Genomic DNA, 20,967 nt, shown 5'->3' on the forward strand with positions numbered 1-20,967 from the left:
TTACTTTTACCTTGTGGTCATAAAAACCTTGCAAGAGAAGAAGCCACTTCTCATTTTTATGTAAGTGCAAAAAGGGCAAAAAAAATGGCAAGAGTAGACACCAAGAAATGGGCTGGGTTGTGGAACATTACACACAGCTTCACAGGTTAATGTTTGGGATATAATATAGTCTCACTGACTTGAATATAGTATAGAGGAGGCATAAAAATTTAATATATTAAGTTTTTACAAAGCAATATAAAGTGTTGCAGAATGTCAGGCAGTTCTTTACCATCTGAGCCACCAGGGAAGCCCCACCAGTACCCTCTAACTGCAGTCTTTTAAAGTAAGTTTCTCTCTGCCTCATGGGGGAATGTTTAGGTATTTTATTTAAGTTATATTTCTTTATTAGTGGAGTTAAAACCCTGGGAGTTACTTTTCAATGTAGGAAAGTCTTATATGATTAAGAGAAAATTAAGAATGCAAATAAATTCCATGTTAAGGCAGAACTTTTCAACAGTGTCATTTATCTAAATTTGCTCTCTCTGTAGGTCTAAGTGAGGCCTGAAGCACCAGTTTGAGTGGCATTTCAAATATCTCCTGGTGCACATAGCATCCTTTGGTCCTTGGGGAAACAAGCCTAGGAGCACATCTTGTGCCAAGCTCCCCATGGTGTCAGCAACCCTGGAGGACACACATTCCTCCCCAGGGGCAGGCCGACCAGTAAAGTCGGGCCAGGGGAGGGGGTTATCTTCTTTTTGCCAGCTATCTGGGCTCAGAGACAGGTGCACATGCCGTGCTTGGGCACCGCACACCTTCCAAAGAGACAGTCCATGTGTGAAGTGTAGAATGGTGTTGCACAGGTGGTTGGTCCCTCCCTCCATTGGTCCCTCTGCTGGGGGATCCCTGCGGCCCTACACCCACCCTGCATATGCCCTTCTCAGCACTTGCCCATCACCACTGCTGATTGCTGATTAGTTGGTTGCTTTGTACATCTGTCACCGCACCACCGTGTCTCATTCCTGGGTTCCATGCAGCACATGTGCGGCACAGACGTGCCTGGGTTGAGGTGAAAGAACAAGGAAGGGTTCAGGCATGTGGGGACATCCTGACAAGCTTGTTTGCCCCTGGGAAGTGGCTGGAGGGGAAAGCTGTGTCCTGGACACTCTTCCATTGGGGAAGGGGAATGGGGGTGTTCCAGCAAGACTCAGCTACAAGACTGCATGGCCTCTGCAGCTAAAGTGCTGCTCCCGCGATCCATTCTAAGTTCTGGGGAAACTGAAGTTGAAACAATAAACTGTTTGTTGTGTGTGTGAACAGAGAGCTTCTGAAACCTGTTTCTGATTCCTGAAGGGGCAAGGTCATTTGGCAAGGGGGTGACATCAGCGATACAGCCAGAAGTGGGGAGGAGAGCATTGAGGGCAGGGAGGGGAGGAGGGGGCACAGCCTGGGGCTGGACTAGGGGCTGGGCTGGGGAGGGGAGCCCAGGGTGGGGGACAGCCTGATGATGAGGACGTTGGGCTCCAGCACTGGCAGGGCATGGTTTTTGGGGTGGCTGTTGGGTTCTCTGCCCCTGGCTGGGGAGGGGAAGGTATGGTCAGGTGTGTGTCTTTCCACTGTCCTGGCCACAGGGCCTGGAGAGTAAGTGGGGCTTCACCTGCCCTGTTGGGCAAACCCCACAGACAAGCCTGAGCAGGCACCCCTGCAGTTGTCCACAGTGGTCACCCAGACTCCCCTTCATGGGTTCCCTGGGGGTGCCAGTGAGGGCACTTTGAACATTGGTTTAGCATTCTGTAGCTGACAGAGCACTGACACTTTACATGTGGTGTCGAGTGGTGTCCTCTCTGTGACTCTTCAGATAGCTGGAAAGGTGCGGTGTGAGCAGGACAGACCTCAGACAACACCCTTGGCCCATGGTTCCTGCCTAGTAGGACCCTAGCCTTCAGTCACTAGGCACATCTGGGAACACAGTGCTAGATTGGGACTTGTGTACTGCACATACTGCATAGGCGTGCATGTACACACATGCACACACAGGCATGCACGAACACATATGCACACACGTACTCATGTGCACACACCTAAAGGTATATAGATGCATGAATGAACATGATTAAATATAGGTACATGTATGTCCACAATACACTGAGTGCAGACACATACAGATGCACACACAGTGCATACATGCACATGTATACTCTGATACACACGTGCATGTGTATACGTGTATGCACACACATACATGCCCAGACATGAGTATGGTTTCCTGAAACAGCCCTTACCCTATTTTTCTCTGTCCCAACCCCCTGACATGATTCCCAGTCACTCGGGTGGAAGGCTGCTGTGTGACAGGCACTGACAGCCCCTGAGGGATGGGCTCAGAGACCCGTTGGGGTTCCATTCTCCTGACATTTAAAGTGGGGTCGTGCATTCTGCCTGAACCAGCACAATTACGTGTTAGGTAATGGGTGTGACATTGTATTGACCTTGTCTTTCTAATGGGCTCCTGTCTCAGTGTGACACTTTGATGTGGGGGAGGCTAAATGTGCACTCCAGAGCCTCGGCTCCCAGCAGAAACACCCACGGAAGCCGGCAGGATGGGTGCTCTGTCCAGTTGTATCCATTGGAAATTAAGGCTTTGATTCTTAACGCAGCCTCCCATCAGCAGTCTCAGAGTCAGTGTCCCTGGCTGAGTGCATTGAGGCTGCGTGTCTGTGTGCGTGTGCTCTGCGCTTTGCACTTTAAAATTATACAGAGCAATGCACACTTGTTGAAAAAGAGCAAACATCAAACCCTTTCAATATCATAAAGCTCAACATTCGGCCCCCACACTCCCTCCCCCAAGAGGAGTCAACTGTGTGTGACGTGGACCCTCCTGACCTTTGGCTGTTCATGTGCGTTTTTTTAAAGGCCATCTGGGGACACGAGGCAGGTGGCCCTCGTTGTTGTTCAGTCGCTCAGTCATGTCCAACTCTTTGCAACTCCAAATATCCAGAAATGGCTGGGACCGAAAGGTAAAGGGAAATGAAATGGCAGAGGCTGGATAGAAGGTCAGCCAAGTCCATGTGCTTGAGTTTAATCTGAGGGAGAAACATTCCACGTAGGGAAATGATATGCTCTGATTTACATTAAAAACATTATTCTGGCTGCTGCTTCTGTTTGGTAAATGCGTTACAAAGAGGTTGTGTCAGTTTGTAATTATATACAACTGCTGGCAACAGATCTAGAAGAAAAAAACAGTAATTTAAAGAGCTTAATAATTAATTATCAAGTCCAGAGGTAGGCAGGAGAAAGCAGGTGTAAAGTCTTCAGTATGTTGTGTGGCTCCTCAGTTTTTCTGGATTTCTACTTGGCTGTTCTTAGAACGAGATTTTTATCTTCATGTACCTTCATGTTCACAAGGTGGCTGGCAGAGCTCCAGCCATCAAGTTTGAGTTTCAGGCAGCAAAAGGAGGAAGGGCTGAAGCCAAAAAAATAAATAAATAAATAAAGCTGAGTCAGCCTCCTTGAAAAAGCTTTCCTGGAATTCCTACCTTCTCTAACTTCTGTTCACAGTTCTTTATCCAGAACCGCCGCCAGGGAAACTGGCCAAACTGCCATTCCTATGTAGAATCAAGGTACTATTAGAATGAAGGGACGTGGGTTCTGGGACAGGAAGCCAGCAGTCTCTACCCCATGAAGCAAGAACAAAAGCAAAAGTGAGGGGGTGGGAGGCTGTGGAGAGTTCAGGGTGGGGGATGAGCGTTGCTTTTTTTGACCAGTAGTGGTGGACACGGGCCTGGGGATGAGCTCAGCGCGCGTCTGGTGCGTCCCGAGCTGGTAGCATCATCCACGCTGACAGGTGTCCCCCAGGGCCTGGGTGTCCAAACAGCTGCGTAGGATTTCTGTGGGTGTATTTAGTCTGCACTGGACACTCTGGGATTGCTGAATGAGTCCCATTCGGAGCCTCTCACCTGGCCTGGGCTTCTGGACCCACCTTGTACCTCACTTCCCTACTAAGGGCTGGAGAGTAGGCACCCCACCCTGGGCCCAGGCTGAGGGGGACGTGTGACCCACATGGTGGGCCCCTGTAAGACTTGGCTGCTTGTGAGGCAGCCCTCTCTGCTTCCCCTGCTAGCCTCCTCAGCCTCCTGGTGTGTCTGGTGTTGCGTTGAGTGTGGGCTGCGCCCTTGTCGCTGAGTGTCTGGGCTACATCCCCGTGGGCTTGGCCTGTAGCCCAGGGCCCGTCCTGTGATAGCTGTGTTGGTGCAAAGCCGTGCCATCCATTCATGCATCAGCTGTGGCTGCTTTCAAGCCACTATGCCAGGCTCGAAGGCCTGGGACAGAGTCTCCGGGAATCAAAACACTGAAAGTAATGCTCATCCAAGCCGTTTGTTGACAAGAGGTGCCCGCCTCCACCTAGGATGGGCCCGTCCCTGGAGGAAACGGACTAGGTGTACTCCTTGATTAATAGGTACGTCGGGATAGAGAACAGATAGAGGAGCCTGGCCAGGCCGCCTTCGGGCTGGAGGAGGAGGTGCAAAGTGCTGCCTGAGCAGGGAAGCTGGGCAGGCAGATGTGGCCTAGCCCCTAGTGTCTGGCCCTTGCCCAGCATCTCCCCCGTGGCAAGTGCTCACCGTGAAGTCCCCTGTGATTCCTTCCTTGGTGAAGTGGAGCTGGGGTGGTAGTGCCCCTTGTTACACATAAAAAGTAAGTGCAATTAAAAAAAGACCCCCACCCTGTCCCCCCAGAGCATTGTGGAGGGTGAGCTGTGCTCCCTGCTAGGCTTTGGGAGCCAGACAAGCACACCAGGGGTATGAGAGATAACTACCCAGGCAAAATGAGGAAGGAGCCAGGAGCGCTTCCTGGAGGCGGTGACTTAACCAGGTCAACAGGAAGCCAAAACGTCTCCCCAAACCCTCTTGAGTGGTTTCGTCTGGTTTGATATGTCCGAGGGCAGCAGGACAGGCAGGTGGTCAGGCACTGACCTGGGGCAAGTTGAGGGAGGTCTGGGGAGGCTGAGCCGGGAGAGGACTGCTGCAGAGGGAGTGAGGGGCTGGCTGTCCCTCAGACATCCTGAGGAGTGGTCAGGAGGCTGACAGTGATGGTGGGGGCAAGGGGAAAGTTCTAGAAAGGGAGGGCCTTGGGGTGTCAGTTGGACCGGTAGATGTGGAAGTGGGCTGGCTTGGTGGGGGTGGAAGGAAGAGGAGGAGGTGAGGGTGACTGACTCGTGGGGGAGGGGAGAGACAGCTGCTCCCCCATTTTGCAGAAGAGGGTGCTCAGCGTGAGGAGGGGACTGAGTGCCTGTGGGCTGCGCTGAGGGGCCCTGGGGGCAGCCTGTAGAGAATGCAGGGGTTCCGCTGCACTCTGTTCCTCACGTGTGGTTTGCCAGGGTCCTGCCTCTGCTCAGGCCAGTGTTTTGCTTTAAACCTTTCCTGAGAAGCCAGGAACGAGTCCATCCCAGAGGTTCACTGGGTTCCTGGTGGGGCCTTGGGTCATAGGCAGACCCCAGAGTTATCGATAATTGCTCCGATTCACTGATGTCCTCAGGTTCACCTGCAGGCATATTCACCATATTCACCTCGCATATGGTGCACGGTTTGAGCAGGCAGCAGCCGGACTTCGGCGGTCATGGGGCAGGGACAGAGGGTGGGTGCCAGGAGACCTGGGGACCCCCAGCCCCAAGTTTCTCTGTTAAGCACAGGCCTGTTCTTTCCATGAGGTGGCATCAGGATGGCCCTGTCCCTTGCAGGAGGTCAGCTGTTCCTGCATGACCTGGCCCTACGTGTGTGTATGTGGTGTGTGTGTACATGTCTGTACTTATGCACATGTGTGCTTGCACAGGTGTGTGTGCTTACACATTTCAGCCTCCACCCAGCTCTCTGGTCTTAGCTCTGGCCATCACCTTGATGAGTATTACAGGAACTGGGAAGCCAGAGTCTGCACGGGAAACTGAAACCCCAGTTCCGTTCCCTTCCTTCCCATCACTTAACCAGCTGCGCACGGTGCCCACACAGGGAAGAAGCTGGGCAGCCAGGCATGTGTTTGTCCCGCTGGTCAGGTCCCTGTGTCTGTTCTGCATTCCAGGCCAGTCTGAGGAGCAGAAAGCCCTGACTGTAGCGCCTTCTGGGGTGCAGTGTCTGTGTGGGGCTGTCCCCCTCAGGAGGCCCCTTACGTCTCACCACCCTGTTCCTCCGTAGAAGAGTCCGTGGCTGAGGCTGTGGCGAAAGCAGAGCCATGGGCGGGGGGTAGGGGCGGGGGCGGTGATGTTGAGAGAACATAAAGCAGGCGTTGTTGCCACACATCCTGACTTGCATCCTTTCCTTTGCACTTTCTTCCAGAATTTCTTCAGAAGGCCGTAGAGCAGCACGGCCTTTCACGTTTGCACTGGTGGAGCAGCCGACCTCACCCAGAGTGAGTGCTGAGAAATGTGGGGCCTCCTGCCTCGTGCCGCCCACCAGCTCCGGGCTGCGCTGTGCCTCTGAGCGGCCACCACTGTGATCCCCGCTGTGGGCTCGGCTGCCCGCCAGCATTTGCTGCTGAAGCCCCTGCTGAAGCCCCAACCATTGAGGATGTGTGGCCCTGTTGGGGGGCTGCTCACCGCCCTCGCCGTGGTGTTTGGGACGGCTGTGGCATTTGCTCCTGTACCTAGGATCACTTGGGAGCACAGAGGTGAGGGCAGAATGGTGGCAGGTGCTGGCGGTACCTGATGGGGATGGGCCCCCTGCTCCCTGCTCTGGTGTGGAGAAGCATGGGTGCCCTTGGCTGCTGGGTCCGTATTCTTCGCCCTTGTTTGTGGACAGAGGGCCTGCACTCCCACTTTGGGGAGATGCTCTGACACCTGGAGACACTCGCAGGGCTTCTTCTTGGCCCCCTGATTTGGTTTCTAAGTCAGGAGGCGCGTGTGAAGGAAGTTTATCTTCTTTGTGCCTGACGACCTTTGGTGCACACTGCCCAGGCACAAACCACACCGAATACTGTTTGTAGTAGGCAGTATGTGGAGCTGAGCTTCAGGCTAATTGTTTCCATTTGCTCTTTATTGGTTTCTCTGTCATTTTCTGTCTTGGGAGCTCTGCCTTGGGACCCCACAGTCTTTCTGACTCCGTGGTCCTGAGTGAGCTGTGCGTGCAGGACTCAGCTGTCTTGCGCAGAATTCCAGGCACTGTGTGCTGGGAGAGACTCTACCCCATGCACATCTTTCTTCAACACTGGAAACTTAGAAGAGGAAAAAGTGAGAACACCTAAACCTTCAATAAAAGCAGACCTTGGTGATACGTGGAAAGCCAAGTTTAAAATTGATGCTGGGGTGGTCAAAAAGAAGAAATAGCTCCCTAGGAAAGAGTGTCAGTACATTTATATTACTTCTAAATAGCTAGTCCTTAAATTCCTCATATTCATAAATAGCTATTGATGCAATTACCTAATAAGTGAAAAAGTCACCTGCTACTCTGCTTTATTAAGTTTGTGGTGGTTATCCTTAGAAAATGCTCGGTTAAATCACTGCAATAGATTTTTTTTTTATAAGACTTTGAGATGAATGATTTTTTCTGAGTAAGAAAATGCTAAATAGCTATATTCTTTATAAACCTCATCTGTGGGTGATTAAATACACATAGGTAAGAGTTTGATGGGAGGCAGAGGGAACCGCACTTGTCAGCAGTTTAAGGTGTCTGGTCTGAGTTCTCCTGGGACATCATAAGGTCATACTGCCTGAAGGTCGTGTTCCTAGAAGGTCACATTCCTGGGAGGTCACACTGCCGGGTTTGGAATGCAGCTGGGCTGGAGGGAGCAGGAAGGAAAGTCATGCCACAGCACTGGCCAAGCGCAATGGCTACATGGTGGCCTCACACTTGGTGGCGGCCTCGTCGGGTCTGTTGCACCCAAAGGTGCCTGAGTTCTGGCCTTGGCCGGGCCTGGCCACCGTGGCAGTAGACCCCAGGCATGGCCCTGGTGGGTCGACAGTGCACTCGAGGGAGACTGGGTGCTGCGGATGTGTCCAGGCTCAGAAATACCTGATACGTTCTCCTCTTGCCCTGCCCTCCCCAGAGGTACAGCTGGTGCAGTTTCACGAGCCGGGCATCTTCAACTACTCGGCGCTGCTGCTGAGTGAGGACGAGGACACCTTGTTTGTGGGTGCCCGGGAAGCCGTGTTTGCCTTAAACGCTCACAACGTCTCCAAGAAGCAGCATGAGGTATGGTGTGGGCTCCCTGTGACCCTGCTGTCTTTTTCTTTCCAGCCTTTTCTCCTCAAGTCCATACACTGGGCTCTTCCTGGGGTGGCAGTCCCTTTCTTGGCCACGCAGCCTCACCCCAGTGGCCAGTCCCATGGACCGTCCTGCACAGCCAGTGAGCAGCCGCCCTGCCCACCAGGGCCAAGGGCACTGTTATCCAGAAGCTCCCCTCCTGCCCCGTGTCCACGAGCCCCATCTCAGGGTGTTTCCCTTGGCAGCCTCTGTCCTCCCCAGGCTGGCAGCTCACCCGGGGATCACCCTCTTTTTATCTTGGATTATTGAATGTTTTACTACGGAAAATCTCAGGCACACACGGGAGCAGAGGGAGTGATATGATGACCCCTGTACCCCCTCGAGGCTCCTGCAGGACAAGGGTTCACCCCCATCCTCTCATCCCTGTCCTTGTCCTCTGCTCCCTGTGGGATCAACTCCCAACCTCATGTTCTTCATCCCCAAAAGTTTCCCAGAGCATCTCCTAAAGGTAGGGACTCCTTTTTTCTTTTTTCCAGAATATCATTACCGCATTCTAAGAATTAATGTCATCAAATAGTGTTCAAATTTCATGGACTCTCACATTAATGATGCTTAACTATTCAGTTTGCTTGGGTTGAAATCAGACTGTTTCTGTGGCCGGGCACTCTGCCATTGAATCTCCATTTGTAGAAGCTACCCTCGGTCCACTTGCTGGGAAAGCTGCTTTCAGTCCTGTCAGGCCCCCAGTGTTGGGCTGGCTCCTGTGAGAGGCAGGATCCTCCTCCCAGGTGGGCATTCTTCCTCTTGACCACTGTAGTCTAGAGCACACCAAGAATTGCAGAATGGGACATTTCGCCCCTACCTTCTCCATCTGTGCACTGGAATATTGTCTGTGAAGGGGAACTGCCCATCGCCAGGTATTCACATCTCCCAAGGCTAGTTCCCATGGAAATGGCAGGATCAGAGCTTAAAATCTTTGCCTTTCTTTACTAGTTTTCAAATTAATGAGTAAGCTCTCTCTGAAGGGAGACAGTAGGTTTGGAGACTGTTTTTAGTACGACCATGACTCGTGGATTTAAACATTTGAAGTGTCTTAAGCCATTGCAGCCAGACCCTCACTCAGCGCTCAGACTGTCCCCTGCTAACCTCTGGCAGTCTCTCCTAGGCTCCTGAGTCCTTAAACACCACGCAAGTGGTTGGTGTAATTTTCTTGTTTTCTGAAATCAAGCTGGCCCACACTCATCTTAGGCATTTTCTGCCCCAGACCTCTCTTATTTTCCTGTGTTTGTCTTCATCTCCAGAGGCAGGCATAGTGCTTAGTTTCTGTTTCACAGAAATGAGATTGCAGTCATTATGCTGTGAAAATAAAGTGTTTAAAATTATAAGGCGCTTAGAGCAGAAGGGTGCTCACGGTCTGACTCCCTCTCAGCCCTACTCCTGGTGTTGGTCAAACCCCACTCTCCTCAACAACTTGGGCCAACACCGCCTTTCAGAATCTCATGCTGGGAGCACCCTGGTTCCACTAGGCACATAGATGCTCAGTTAGAGTCTTTGTTGCTCTGTTAATGCCCTGACGGTGGCCCCTCAGACTGACCAAGAAGCTTGGGCCCTGTTGATGTGAAAGAGAAGAAAAAGTGAAAGGACCCCAGGCCAAGCTTCAGTGAAACCCCCGAGAATGTGGTTAAGGGCCTGTCAGAGTTCATGTTCCCATATCCTCAGGCATTGCCTGTAGATGACGAAATTGTGTACATTTTAATTGCAAAAGAAAGTTACTGTTTGGAATGGGACTTTGTTCTGCTTTCACTCGTCCTGGTCCTGATGAGGGCCCCCCTTTCTCTGAAGACATGTCACTGGGGGGTTCACATCACTGCTGTGGAGAAGCTCCTCCTGCTGCTTCCTGACTCCCTAGTGCCTGAAGCCAGCTTTGGTTTTCTGGGGGGAAATGTATTTTGGTGTCAGAGATGGACTATCACATGGGCAGATATGGCTTCTGGGGACGGTGAGGCAGGAGTGTGGGAGCCTTCAGTGAGGCAAGACTGTTGCTTCCCTGGGGGGTAAGGGGCCAAGGCGCCTGCCGGCCTGAGTGCCTGCCCACCTGGTGTACATGGAGCAGGAACCCAAGTCTCAGCAGAAAGACGCTCGACCTGAGGAAGCTGCTTGGCTCCATCTCTTTCACCTGCTGCCATCACAGAAAATTTAAAGCATCGTAACCCTGCTGTTCCGCTGAGCAAGTAAACATCAAGACTTTTTACTGGACTCGAAAATCACTTTTGAATGGTTGAAAACACCCACTTGATGTTTGAAAGTGCCTGTAGTTTATTTAGGGACTTCCCAACTGTCCCATGGCTAGGATTCTGCGCTTCCATTGCAGGGGGCAGGGGTTCCATCCCTGGTCGCTGAACTGAGCTCCTACATGCTGGGTGGTGCGTACCCCGCTTCCCCCAAAAAGAGAGAGAATGCCTGCAGTTTAGGTTTTTGATGATTAATTCTCCCCACTTCAGTCCTTTTGTTTCTGCAGTTGTTTTGCAGTGAGTAATGGTCATCTGGGAACTGCCTTCCAGGCCCCCTTTCAGGCTGCAGGGTGAGGATCACAGAACACTCTTGAAGCTCCTGTTGCTCAGGTGCAGCAGTGTCTGCTCTGAGCCTCACTCTGTAATCGGAGGTGTTAATGCCTCGGGGAATACCTGTGTTTCAAATACCAATGTGTGCTTTGTAAACTGTGTATTTATATACCAGTCTGTCCTTTTTATTAAAGGGGGAACATGCACTGAAATGGACTCTTTGGTTCTTCCTCACAGGCTTATTGGAAGGTTTCAGAAGATAAAAAAGCAAGATGTGCAGAAAAGGGGAAGTCAAAACAGGTAATTTCTTTTGCAAGCTTCAGAGACCACCCGGGGAACGGCTTACTTGTTTTACTCTCCCCAGTGCCCCGACTTGTGCGGAGTAGCCCCGGAGTGTTCATTGCTGCTTATCTTGCAGGTCACCTCTCTTTTCCCAAATGGTGAGCTTGGGGCTCTCAATGCCAGTGCCAAACATACCAGGCTTTTGAAAATTACTTTAAAGTTGATCTGAGTTTAATTGGTCCGAATGGCCTGAAACTTTGACTATAGAAAATGATGTCTGATGTTTGCCGGCTAAAGGTGTAAAACACAGGGAGGGCTTGTGCTTCCCTTGAACAGCAGTGGCCTGGAGGGGTTGCTGTAGGATTTTTGGCAACATCTATCCATTCCTGGAGATTCTGCTCCTTCTCTAGGAGATACTAGGCACCTCAGCATGGGGCTTCCCCGATAGCTCAGTGGGTAAAGAATCTGCCTGCAGTGCAGGAGACTCTGAAGATGCAGCTTCAATCCCTTGGTTGGGACAGTTCCCCTGGAGGAGGGCATGGCAACCCACTCCAGTATTCTTGCCTGAAGAATCACATGGACAGAGGAGCTTGGTGGGCTATAGTCCATGGGGTCACAAAAAGTTGGACACAGTTGAGCAACTAAGCACAGCCTGGTCCATCTGGGGAACACTGGGCTGGATGTCCATCTCCCTCCAGAATTCTGGGTTACCACCACCTGCTGGGCCCATGTCAGAGTCTCAAAGTATAAGAGCCCCATCTTCCCTGGTCATTGGTTAAGACAGCTCAGTTATGGTCTGTTTCAGTAGTTGGTGGCTAATTTCAAAACAATTAAAATTTAAACAAAAACAGAAATTTTGGCTAAACTTTTTTTTAGCAAAATACTAACCACTGTCACGAAAGTCACTAAATTGGAAACGAGGGAAAATGCAGGCCTTGCAATGTAATAACAGGTGTTGCAGGGAGTTATCTTAGACCTAAGTTACAACAGGCACTTGGGCTGGGCCCACGTGGAGGTCGTACAGCGGACAAGGGTCCCTCCCAGTTCTTTCATGGAGTACGAATTACTTCCAACCAGTTTAAAAACAATCATGGCAAAAGAAACCTTTCCTGAATGGAGATAATTTCAGATGCTACCACATATAATCCCAGTGCATTTCAGCCTAAAATAGCCAAGTGGGTTCCTCAGTGGCATCTGGTTTTCCTGATGGGCCTCTCTGATGTACAGCCAGGCTGGGAGCCCCTCCTTAGTCCTGCCTCTCCCCTGAGCTGGGCGGACTGGGCACACCCCTCTCCTGAGCAGCACTGTTTCCAGTTGCATGCATTAGGGTGTCAAGGGTAGGGCCCCCCAGAGAAAAGGAAGGCAGAGGGAATTCTGCACAGCACACCCCTGCATGGGTCTGCCATCATAGTGAATGGTTTGTGTTCTCTGAGAGCAAATGCATTTTTTCCTGTGCTGGGTATCCACTGAGATTCAGGGTCAGCTCGCCTTGCTTTCTGGCCAGCACATCTTTGCTGCGTATAAATCAGTGACTGGGGTAAAGTCCGTTTGGCACCTGACAGCGGCCCATGAACTCTGCAGAAATTGAAGCACACGGGCCAGCTGCACATGTAGGATTGCTCAGATCTGGGGTCAGATCTCATGGAGCCTGGCCGCACTGTGCCAGGCAGAGCAGGGCTGGCCTGTGGAAATGGAAGGCATCTGAGGCCTGAGGTGGTCAGAGAGCTGTGGGAGCTGCTGTCGGGCATGTGCTCAGAACTGGTCCCTGCTCTAGAGCGAGCAGGGTGAGCCGTTGGGATCGTTGGCGTCCGGTGGAACCTGCACAGTGCTTGACCCGTGCGTGTCTCTTCCCTGTAGACAGAATGCCTCAACTACATCCGTGTGCTGCAGCCACTCAGCACCAGCGCCCTTTACGTGTGTGGGACCAATGCGTTCCAGCCAGCCTGTGACCACCTGGTAAGGCATGCGGGCACCCTGGTCGGTGGTTGAAGTGGAGTGGGGCTCGAAGCAGCGCCAAGTAGGCTCTACTCTGCAATCGAGGAGGATTTTTCTCCTGCCACCCATGTGGGAATTGGGGCAGCCGTGGCTCCCCACAAGGCCTCCGCCCCCTCAGCAGCCCCCTCTAAGCCTTCCTGTCTATAAACCACCGTGACTGAGGGCGTGTATGGGGCAGGACTCATGGGGCCACTGGCCCATAGTGTGGGGCTGGCAGTGGGGTGACCTTCTGGGGAGGCCAGTGTTGATGAGGAGAAGCACCATCATGCCCTGATCCAGCGTCTTGCCTGTTTCTCCGTGACATGTTTTGCATTTTGTGAGGAGGCATGTATGACAGAGGCCCTGGTCAGGTGGAACAGTCAGGACTTTTGCTCCTGTGTGCTAGGATCATGTATGTTATGGGCTGAATGTTTGTGTCTCCCCAAATTCAAATATCGGAACCCTAATTCTCTGAACGTGATGGTATTTAGAGATGCAGCCAGTGAGGAAGTAATTAAGGTTAAATCATGTCATGAGGATGGGGTCCTAATCCGATAGGATGATGGCCTTTTAAGAAGAGGAATAGGCACCAGAATCTCTCTTTCTCCCACCACGTGAGGAATGGTGAGAAGGTCTGCAAGCCAGGATGAGCTTCCTCACCAAGAACCCTCCTTGCCAACAACACTCAGACTTGCAGCCTGAGAACCATGAGGCACGAATGTGTGTGGTTGCAGCCCCACCCCTGGTCTGAGGTCTTCATGGCGGCCTGGGCTCACTAGGACAGCACGTCTACCACTCTGGTCTTGGGGTACCACCATCCAGTGTCAGCTGTTGGGGTGCAAGTTGTTCCCTGATCCTCTTTTCTGGAATCTGCCCCTCCAGGGAGTGACAACATGATGCCAGTGGGGGTGAGCAGTTTTAGAAGCAGGACCCGTCTCTCCCTCACCCATGTCCTTCCTTGCCTCCCCCTGAGCCTCGTCAGTCACCTGCTGTGGTAGCGTCCTTGGGAGAGGGACCCCCACTCTCCCGCTGCCCTCCCACCACTCCTGATCCCCTTGCTGACAACTAACTGGAAGGAGAGAGCAGACTGGGCAGCAGCGACTCACAAGAGACACTCTTTTTACTCAGATAATCTGATGAATCATTTGGAGCAACCACAGAGAGAGGGGAGGAGTGTTTTAAATGCACTTCAGATTCAAAAATGAAGCACATTTTCTAGTGTTTGTCCCTGATTTAGTGAGTACCTGCCAAGTGTAAAGTATGCTAGAATAGAAAACTTAGTTTGCTAGAACCCTAAATTCAACATGAAGGATTTCATGGCTAAATTCTGCTAGTCAGATGCTCAGAGTATGGAATTTAAGCTTAAATTCCACAAAGATGTCAGTTGTGGAGGTGAGGGAATCATGTATTTCATTTAAACCTAGACCTGGAGACTTCACTGGTGGTCTAGTGGATAAGAATTCGGCTTACAATGCTGGGCACTTGGGTTCAATCCCCAATTGGGGAACTAAGATCCCACATGCCTCAGAGCAACTAAGCCTGTGCTCCACAACTACTAAAACCGTTGTCCTCTGTAGCCTGCATGTTGCTTTGTGACGCAATGGAGATGCCTTGTGCTGCAGCTAAGACCCGAGTCAGCCAAATAAATAAATAAGTAATAAATAAACTAAAAAAAAACCCTAGACCTATTTTTCCCCAGTGTTTTTAAAAAATTTTCAAGCCAAGGGAAAAGTTGATCATGCATGTGTCCTAACTACGTAGACTGTACAGTTGGGAGCATCCATGTATGTGCTCACGTGTGGACATGCTGAACTGGGACCCGTGATCCTTGAATGCTGTCACCCGAACGTGATCTAACCTCCGGTCCCCATTCAGCTTCCCAGCCGTCGTGCAGAAATGCAGTCCGTGAATCACACTGAGTGCGCTGTCTCCCCAGTTCACAGCTGCTGACCTGGGAGGTGGCAAATCTGAATATTGCTTCCATCAGTCTGTTAGCCATGCCCCGAGCCCTTTCTGCTCTGTGACTGTGATTGTTTCCCTGGCTCTGACAGACAGCGAGGCCACTAATCCACCCGTCACAGTCGGGATATCCATCTTCTTAATCTCCAGGCTGTCAGGTGGAAGATGGTACCCCACTTTCATGGCCGTGTGCTTCCTGGGTTGCTGGCAGTACACACACACTTTCTGGTCTGCACTGCCGTTGGGTTTTTTCTTCTCCAGCTTGCTATGTTTTGACCATTTTCCTCTGAGATGCTTTTTTACTCATTTGTACAAAGGTCTCACATATTCAGGGACGGACACGCCTTGTCTGTCATTTTGCTCTCATGTCCCCCACTTTGTCACAGTTGATCTATCTCATTCTTTCAGTGGACAGACACCATCCAGTCCTCTCTGTGCTGGACCTGTCTATTTTTCCCCTTTCTTGGCTTTGAGCTCTCTCGCCGGGTGCAGAGAGATGGTCCCAAGGCTGAAATGGTCACCCATTAGTGCAGCATGGCTCCATCTTTAACACTCTGGTCACCAATCCATCTGGAGTGTGTCTCGGTGGGTAGGATGTGGTGGAGGTTCTGGCTCCTTTTTTCTGATATCTGTTCATTGGATAACCTGCTCCCCTGCTGCTTTGAAGGCATCTTTACTGATGTTAAAAGTCTGCGTATGGCCTTCCAGTTCCTTCCGGAGCACACCCTGTGTTTGGTTTGCCCTGGCTGTTCTGTGACCCTAGAGACATCAGCATTGACTGTCTCTGTCTTACAGGGGAGTCAACTGAGGCTCTAGGACCTTGAGGGCTCTCGAGGGTGTCAGAGGGTGCCAGTGTGATAGAAGGTGCCAAGGTGCTGGCCTCCAGACCTGGGACAGCTGGTGACAGCATATGTGCTGTCCCCTCCATCTCCCCAGAAGAGCAAGTCTGAAGATTAAATGGTCCAACAAAGAAGCATGATCAGGATGACTGCAGGACTTCAGACATTTTATGATACTCTTCCTTTCTGCTCAATTATAGAACTTAACATCCTTCAAATTTCTGGGGAGAAATGAAGATGGCAAAGGAAGGTGTCCCTTTGACCCAGCACAGAGCTACACGTCTGTCATGGTCGGTGAGTCCTGCTCCCGGTGTCCGTTCCCGGCTTGGCCCCCCTGGACCCAGGCGGCCCCATTCCTCCTCCTCTGCAGTGACCCCCTCTGCTTGGTGCCCATATTCACCGTCCACACAGAAGGTCCAGGAGTCTCTCTATAGAGCTCTTGGATTCGTCGTTCAGTAGGGTAAATGGCCACCTCTGCAGTCTTCTGGTTAGATTTGGGGACAGATTATTTTGTATCTGTTGCCTGTGCAGACCACCTGGATGAGTCGGCAGGTTGAGGGAAGCTTCTGTTCAGAGGACGTTTGTGACTGAGCTGTGGCCTGCCTTGAACTGCGCTCGCACACCCAGGGCCAGCAGGCCAGGGCCCCCTGTGCACCCACTGTTTCGTTTGTGATTTTACTGGATGCAGGAATTGCTTGTCGCTTGTTGTCCCAAGCAGTTTAGCATGGAGCACAAAGTCCCCCACGTCCAGAAATGAAACAGAAGACTCAGGAAACAGAAACATGCACCCAGAAGCAGGGCGGTGGTGTCTCTGTTCCTTGTGTCAGGTGGGAAGGAGAAGTGGTGCTGGGGCATCGCCGTGTCACCAACACTAACTAGTGTTGCTCCCTTTTCCTCTTTCCTCCTGGGTCACTGAAGATGGAGAGCTTTATTCCGGGACATCGTACAACTTTCTGGGAAGTGAACCTATCATCTCCCGAAATTCTACCCACAGTCCTCTGAGGACGGAGTATGCAATTCCTTGGCTTAATGGTAAGAAGCGGGCCGCGTGGTGGAAGATGTGTTTGTGCTTGGGGTGGCTCCCTCTCTACCAGAGCCCCCGCTCTAGTTCGCCCTCTGCTGGCTCCCAGCCTCATGGGACGGTATCTGCGGCTCACCTTCCTGTGTCTTGGGGTTCATGTCAGGCCCAGTGAGGTGGGGATTCTGGAACCACTCGGGGCTCCACTGCCAGCATCTGGGGGCTTGTTTTCTTCTCTGCTAAGTAAGTTGGTTGTGTGCTAAGTCACGTCTGACTCTTTTCAATCCTATGGACTGTAGCCCACCAGGCTCCTCTGTCATGGGATTCTTCAGGCCAGAATACGGGAGTAGATTGCCATGCCCTCCTCCAGGAGATCTTCCCGACCCAAGAGATCAAACCTGTGTCTCTTACGTCTCCTGCATTGGCAGGCAGGTTCTTTACCACTAGTGCCACCTGTGAGCTGGCTTAATCTTGCCTTTACCCTTCCTTGAAAATAGATCTGGAAGGCTCAGATTGACAAACTTGGGCTTGTTAGATCAGCACGTGACATTGTACCGTTCTCTCTGGATGTCACGTGTCCACATTGGATTCGCAATCAGATGGCTCACAGCTACTCACAGGAGACTTTTCTCCTGGGCACTGGCCAGCCTGCTAGAGCCTTGGGGCACCCAGATCTGGTGGTCAGGAGTTTGTCTCTGTTAGGGATGGGCTGTTTAAACCAGCAAAGCATATTTCCCAGTGAGTCTCTAGGGATGGTGGGGTCTGGCTCCCTGTTACCTCCAGGCTGCCTGCCAGTTTAGAGATCCAGCCCTCAGTTCTTGGGCTGGACTGGGAGGCTGTGTATCAGAACCCCCACCTCCAGCATCTCCTTAGCCTGAGGAGGGCAAGATGGGCCCGGTCATCATCCCTAGGCCCTGGAGTCTGTGTGGGGTATGGCACAGGCAGCCTCCCACATTCTTACGGGGGGTGCCGGGGCCCTTGATGTGCATGGGGCTAATCATAGCGTCCGTCCCTGCAGAGCCCAGCTTCGTGTTTGCTGACGTGGTGCGAGAGAGCCCGGAGGGCGAGGACCTCGGGGACGACAGGGTGTACTTCTTCTTCACGGAGGTGTCTGTGGAGTACGAGTTTGTCTTCAAGCTGATGATCCCCCGGATAGCGAGGGTCTGCAAGGTGAGCCCACCCCCGCTTTTCTCTTTGGTCCCTGCACTTGGGAAGAGAACGTCACCTGGGCTCCACGCTTCCTCTGAGGTGCCTGTCTCCTTCCTCATATTCATCCACACCACAGATAGCGATGTGGATGGGCTCTTGGGCTCGGCCTTCATCCTTCCAACAGGTTGCCTTGGGGACCACAGGAGCACCGGCCCGTGTGTGACAGTGACTGGCTTTCTGTCCTCAGGGCTCTGTTCTTAACACATTCCTTAAATCTCTCCCAGTTTATAGGAAGTTAGTTTTCCTGTACTGTATTAACCAAAATCTATCCCTGGTGGCTCAGACGGTAAAGAATCCACCTGGAATGCGGGAGACCCAGGTTCAATCCCTGGTTCGGGAAGATCCCCTGGAGAAGGGAATGGCAGCCACTCCAGGATTCTTGCCTGAAGAATTCCATGGACAGAGGTGGCTGACAGGCTACAGTCCCTTGGATCACAAAGAGTTGGATGTGACTAGGCAACTAACACTTCCACTTTCACATTGTAATTAGGGGTTTTTCCATTCCAACATAAAGGTTGGGGAGTGCGTTTTCACTGTGTCCAGAGTGAGTATGGACACTTTCAGTTTCATGATCTTCTGTGTCCAGTACTCAGAGTTTCAGTACTTCTGTCCAGACCCAGTCATGTTAGGAGTGTTCCATGATTGTTGCTTAGTGCTCCATTCACTAAAAAGTGCTTTGGGGAACCTGATAGGTCCAGAGGATCTCAGCAGATAGCTTGAGAGCTGGAAGGAAGTAAAAATCTGATCTCCTTGAGGAATGCCTTTTAGGGGAGACCTCGTCTAAGCACACTGGCCAGAAACAGACTGGGCAGCCTGTGTGTCCACCAGCCCCTGGCTCTGCCGGTCACTCACAGATGGGTCTTGAGTCTGGGGGTGCATGTGAGCCAAAGGGCTAAAGCGGTGACCGTGCAGGAGGACAGCGGGGCGTCTGCTTCGTGACGCCGAGGGCGGGCGGAATCCAACAGTTGTTCTGTCTGCAGTTGGGTGACTGCTCATTGAGGTGTTGTTGTGGGTTGGGTTTTGTGCTTTAATCCATGACCTGAGCTGGCACGGAAGGGGTTGCTAGGGTCACTGGTGGTCTGCAGCCGGCTTTCCTTTTTGGCCTCAGCTTCCTTTCACTGAGGCAGAGCTGCTCGGGGCTGGAGTACATCCCTCGTCACCGGCTCATGTTTGGGGGGAGCCTCCCCTCCTCTCACTGCACACGTATTTGGGGTTCCAGGGGGACCAGGGGGGCCTGAGGACCTTACAGAAGAAGTGGACCTCCTTCCTGAAGGCCAGGCTCATCTGCTCCCGGCCGGACAGCAACCTCGTCTTCAATGTGCTGCGGGATGTCTTCGTCCTTAGGTCTCCGGACCTGAAGGAACCCGTGTTCTACGGGGTCTTCACCCCGCAGCTGTGAGTGCTCCAGGCGGGCAGGGGTGGGGTGTTTTCACCGCACTCTCCTTCCCCCGACCCGTGCCCTGCCCCCTGCCTCAGGGCAGTCACGTCACCCCCTCCTCCTCAGGAACAACGTGGGGCTGTCGGCCGTGTGCGCCTACAACCTGTCCACGGCCGAGGCGGTCTTCTCCCGTGGGAAGTACATGCAGAGCGCCACGGTGGAGCAGTCCCACACCAAGTGGGTGCGCTACAACGGGGCTGTGCCCACGCCACGGCCCGGGGCGGTGAGTGGGCGCAGGCTTCCCCCTGGGAGCGGGGAGGGCCGGGGGCACGCCTCTGCTTCCTGGGTCCTTCTCATCAGCATGCCGTGTCACAGCCGTTGCTGTAAACTGCCCGAACGAGAAGGTGCTCTGGCTGCCACCGGATGTGTTGTGGGATTAACATTGCACAATAGAATTAGATCTGTTTCGTTTTCTGTGTCTTGCAGAGAAACATGATTTCTTGGCAGAGAGATGAGCGCTACTCTCCATTCGTTAATATGAGTCACATTTTTTATTTCCCTAAAAGTAGTAAATTTTATGTAGAAATTGGTGTGGGTATCTAGGCTGATGTGGAGGCATCCATTTATGATGGGCCTGGTGAGCCGGGCTGTGTACGTGGTCCACAGGTGGGACTGTGACCTGGGAGAGTGGCCTGAGGCTTGGAACTCCCTCCCAAATCCCAGGACCGTCCCCCTCTGTGGGTGCACCTTTGCTGGCGGGTCAGTTCTTTTCCTGCATTTCATTAAGCAAAAGGCATTCACCTGTGGTTGTGAATTTTGGTGTACACAAATTAGGAGCTAGAACAGAAAAAAGGACCTTCGTGCTCTCGACCTTTATGCTGTTTATATTTATAACTGGACTGTTTTTAGCCATTTTTCCAGGCTTATCTTCTGGGAGAGCTATCAAAAGAGAAATGTGTGGTTTTCAGTTTCAGACGTCTGACACGATTTTTTTCATTTATGAGTTGATGAAAATAATTTCATTGACTATGTATCACGAGACACCATTGTGTCCTGTGGAGAAAAAGACAGTTGCATTGCCTACCTGCTGTATAACTGTGTCTTTAGATACCTGGGGAAAGGTCAGCTCAGTATTTCCATCTTGACAAGAAATCCACAGTGTACTCCCAAGCTGTACACCTCGGGGAAGCCTCGACTCTTGTGTGAGCGCATGCTGCGTGCCCGAGTGCCCACGGTAATGGCTGATCTATTTCCTGCAGTGTATCAACCGGGAGGCACGGGCGGCCAACTTTTCTAGCTCGCTCAACCTGCCGGACAAGACCCTGCAGTTTGTCAAAGACCACCCTCTGATGGACGACTCCGTGACCCCGATAGACAGTAGGCCCCGGCTGATCAAAGGCGACGTGAACTACACTCAGATTGTGGTGGACAGGGCCCGGGCCCTGGATGGAACCATCCACGACGTCATGTTTGTCAGCACAGGTGGGTCCCTGGGTAAGAACATGGGTACGTCCAGTAGTGGCTCAGTGGTAAAGAATCCACCTGCCAACGCAAGAGACACAGGTTCAATGCCTGGGTTGGGAAG

At 52.1% G+C, this 20,967-nt stretch overlaps 1 protein-coding gene across 1 annotated transcript in view; it reads left to right on the top strand.

Moving 5' to 3' along the window:
• SEMA4D (semaphorin 4D) overlaps positions 1-20,967 on the top strand; it is a 39,220-nt gene that overhangs the window by 8,045 nt on the left and 10,208 nt on the right. Inside the window, exons 4-14 of the mRNA XM_055579745.1 lie at positions 6,122-6,206; positions 6,445-6,630; positions 8,005-8,150; positions 10,961-11,023; positions 12,863-12,961; positions 15,978-16,071; positions 16,696-16,809; positions 17,814-17,965; positions 19,224-19,399; positions 19,509-19,665; positions 20,642-20,864. Coding sequence (XP_055435720.1) covers positions 6,122-6,206; positions 6,445-6,630; positions 8,005-8,150; positions 10,961-11,023; positions 12,863-12,961; positions 15,978-16,071; positions 16,696-16,809; positions 17,814-17,965; positions 19,224-19,399; positions 19,509-19,665; positions 20,642-20,864 — 1,495 coding nt within the window. The remainder of the gene's footprint in view (positions 1-6,121; positions 6,207-6,444; positions 6,631-8,004; positions 8,151-10,960; positions 11,024-12,862; positions 12,962-15,977; positions 16,072-16,695; positions 16,810-17,813; positions 17,966-19,223; positions 19,400-19,508; positions 19,666-20,641; positions 20,865-20,967) is intronic.

The sequence above is a fragment of the Bubalus kerabau genome, chromosome 4, assembly GCF_029407905.1.
Source record: "Bubalus kerabau isolate K-KA32 ecotype Philippines breed swamp buffalo chromosome 4, PCC_UOA_SB_1v2, whole genome shotgun sequence".
Lineage (NCBI taxonomy): Eukaryota > Metazoa > Chordata > Mammalia > Artiodactyla > Bovidae > Bubalus > Bubalus kerabau.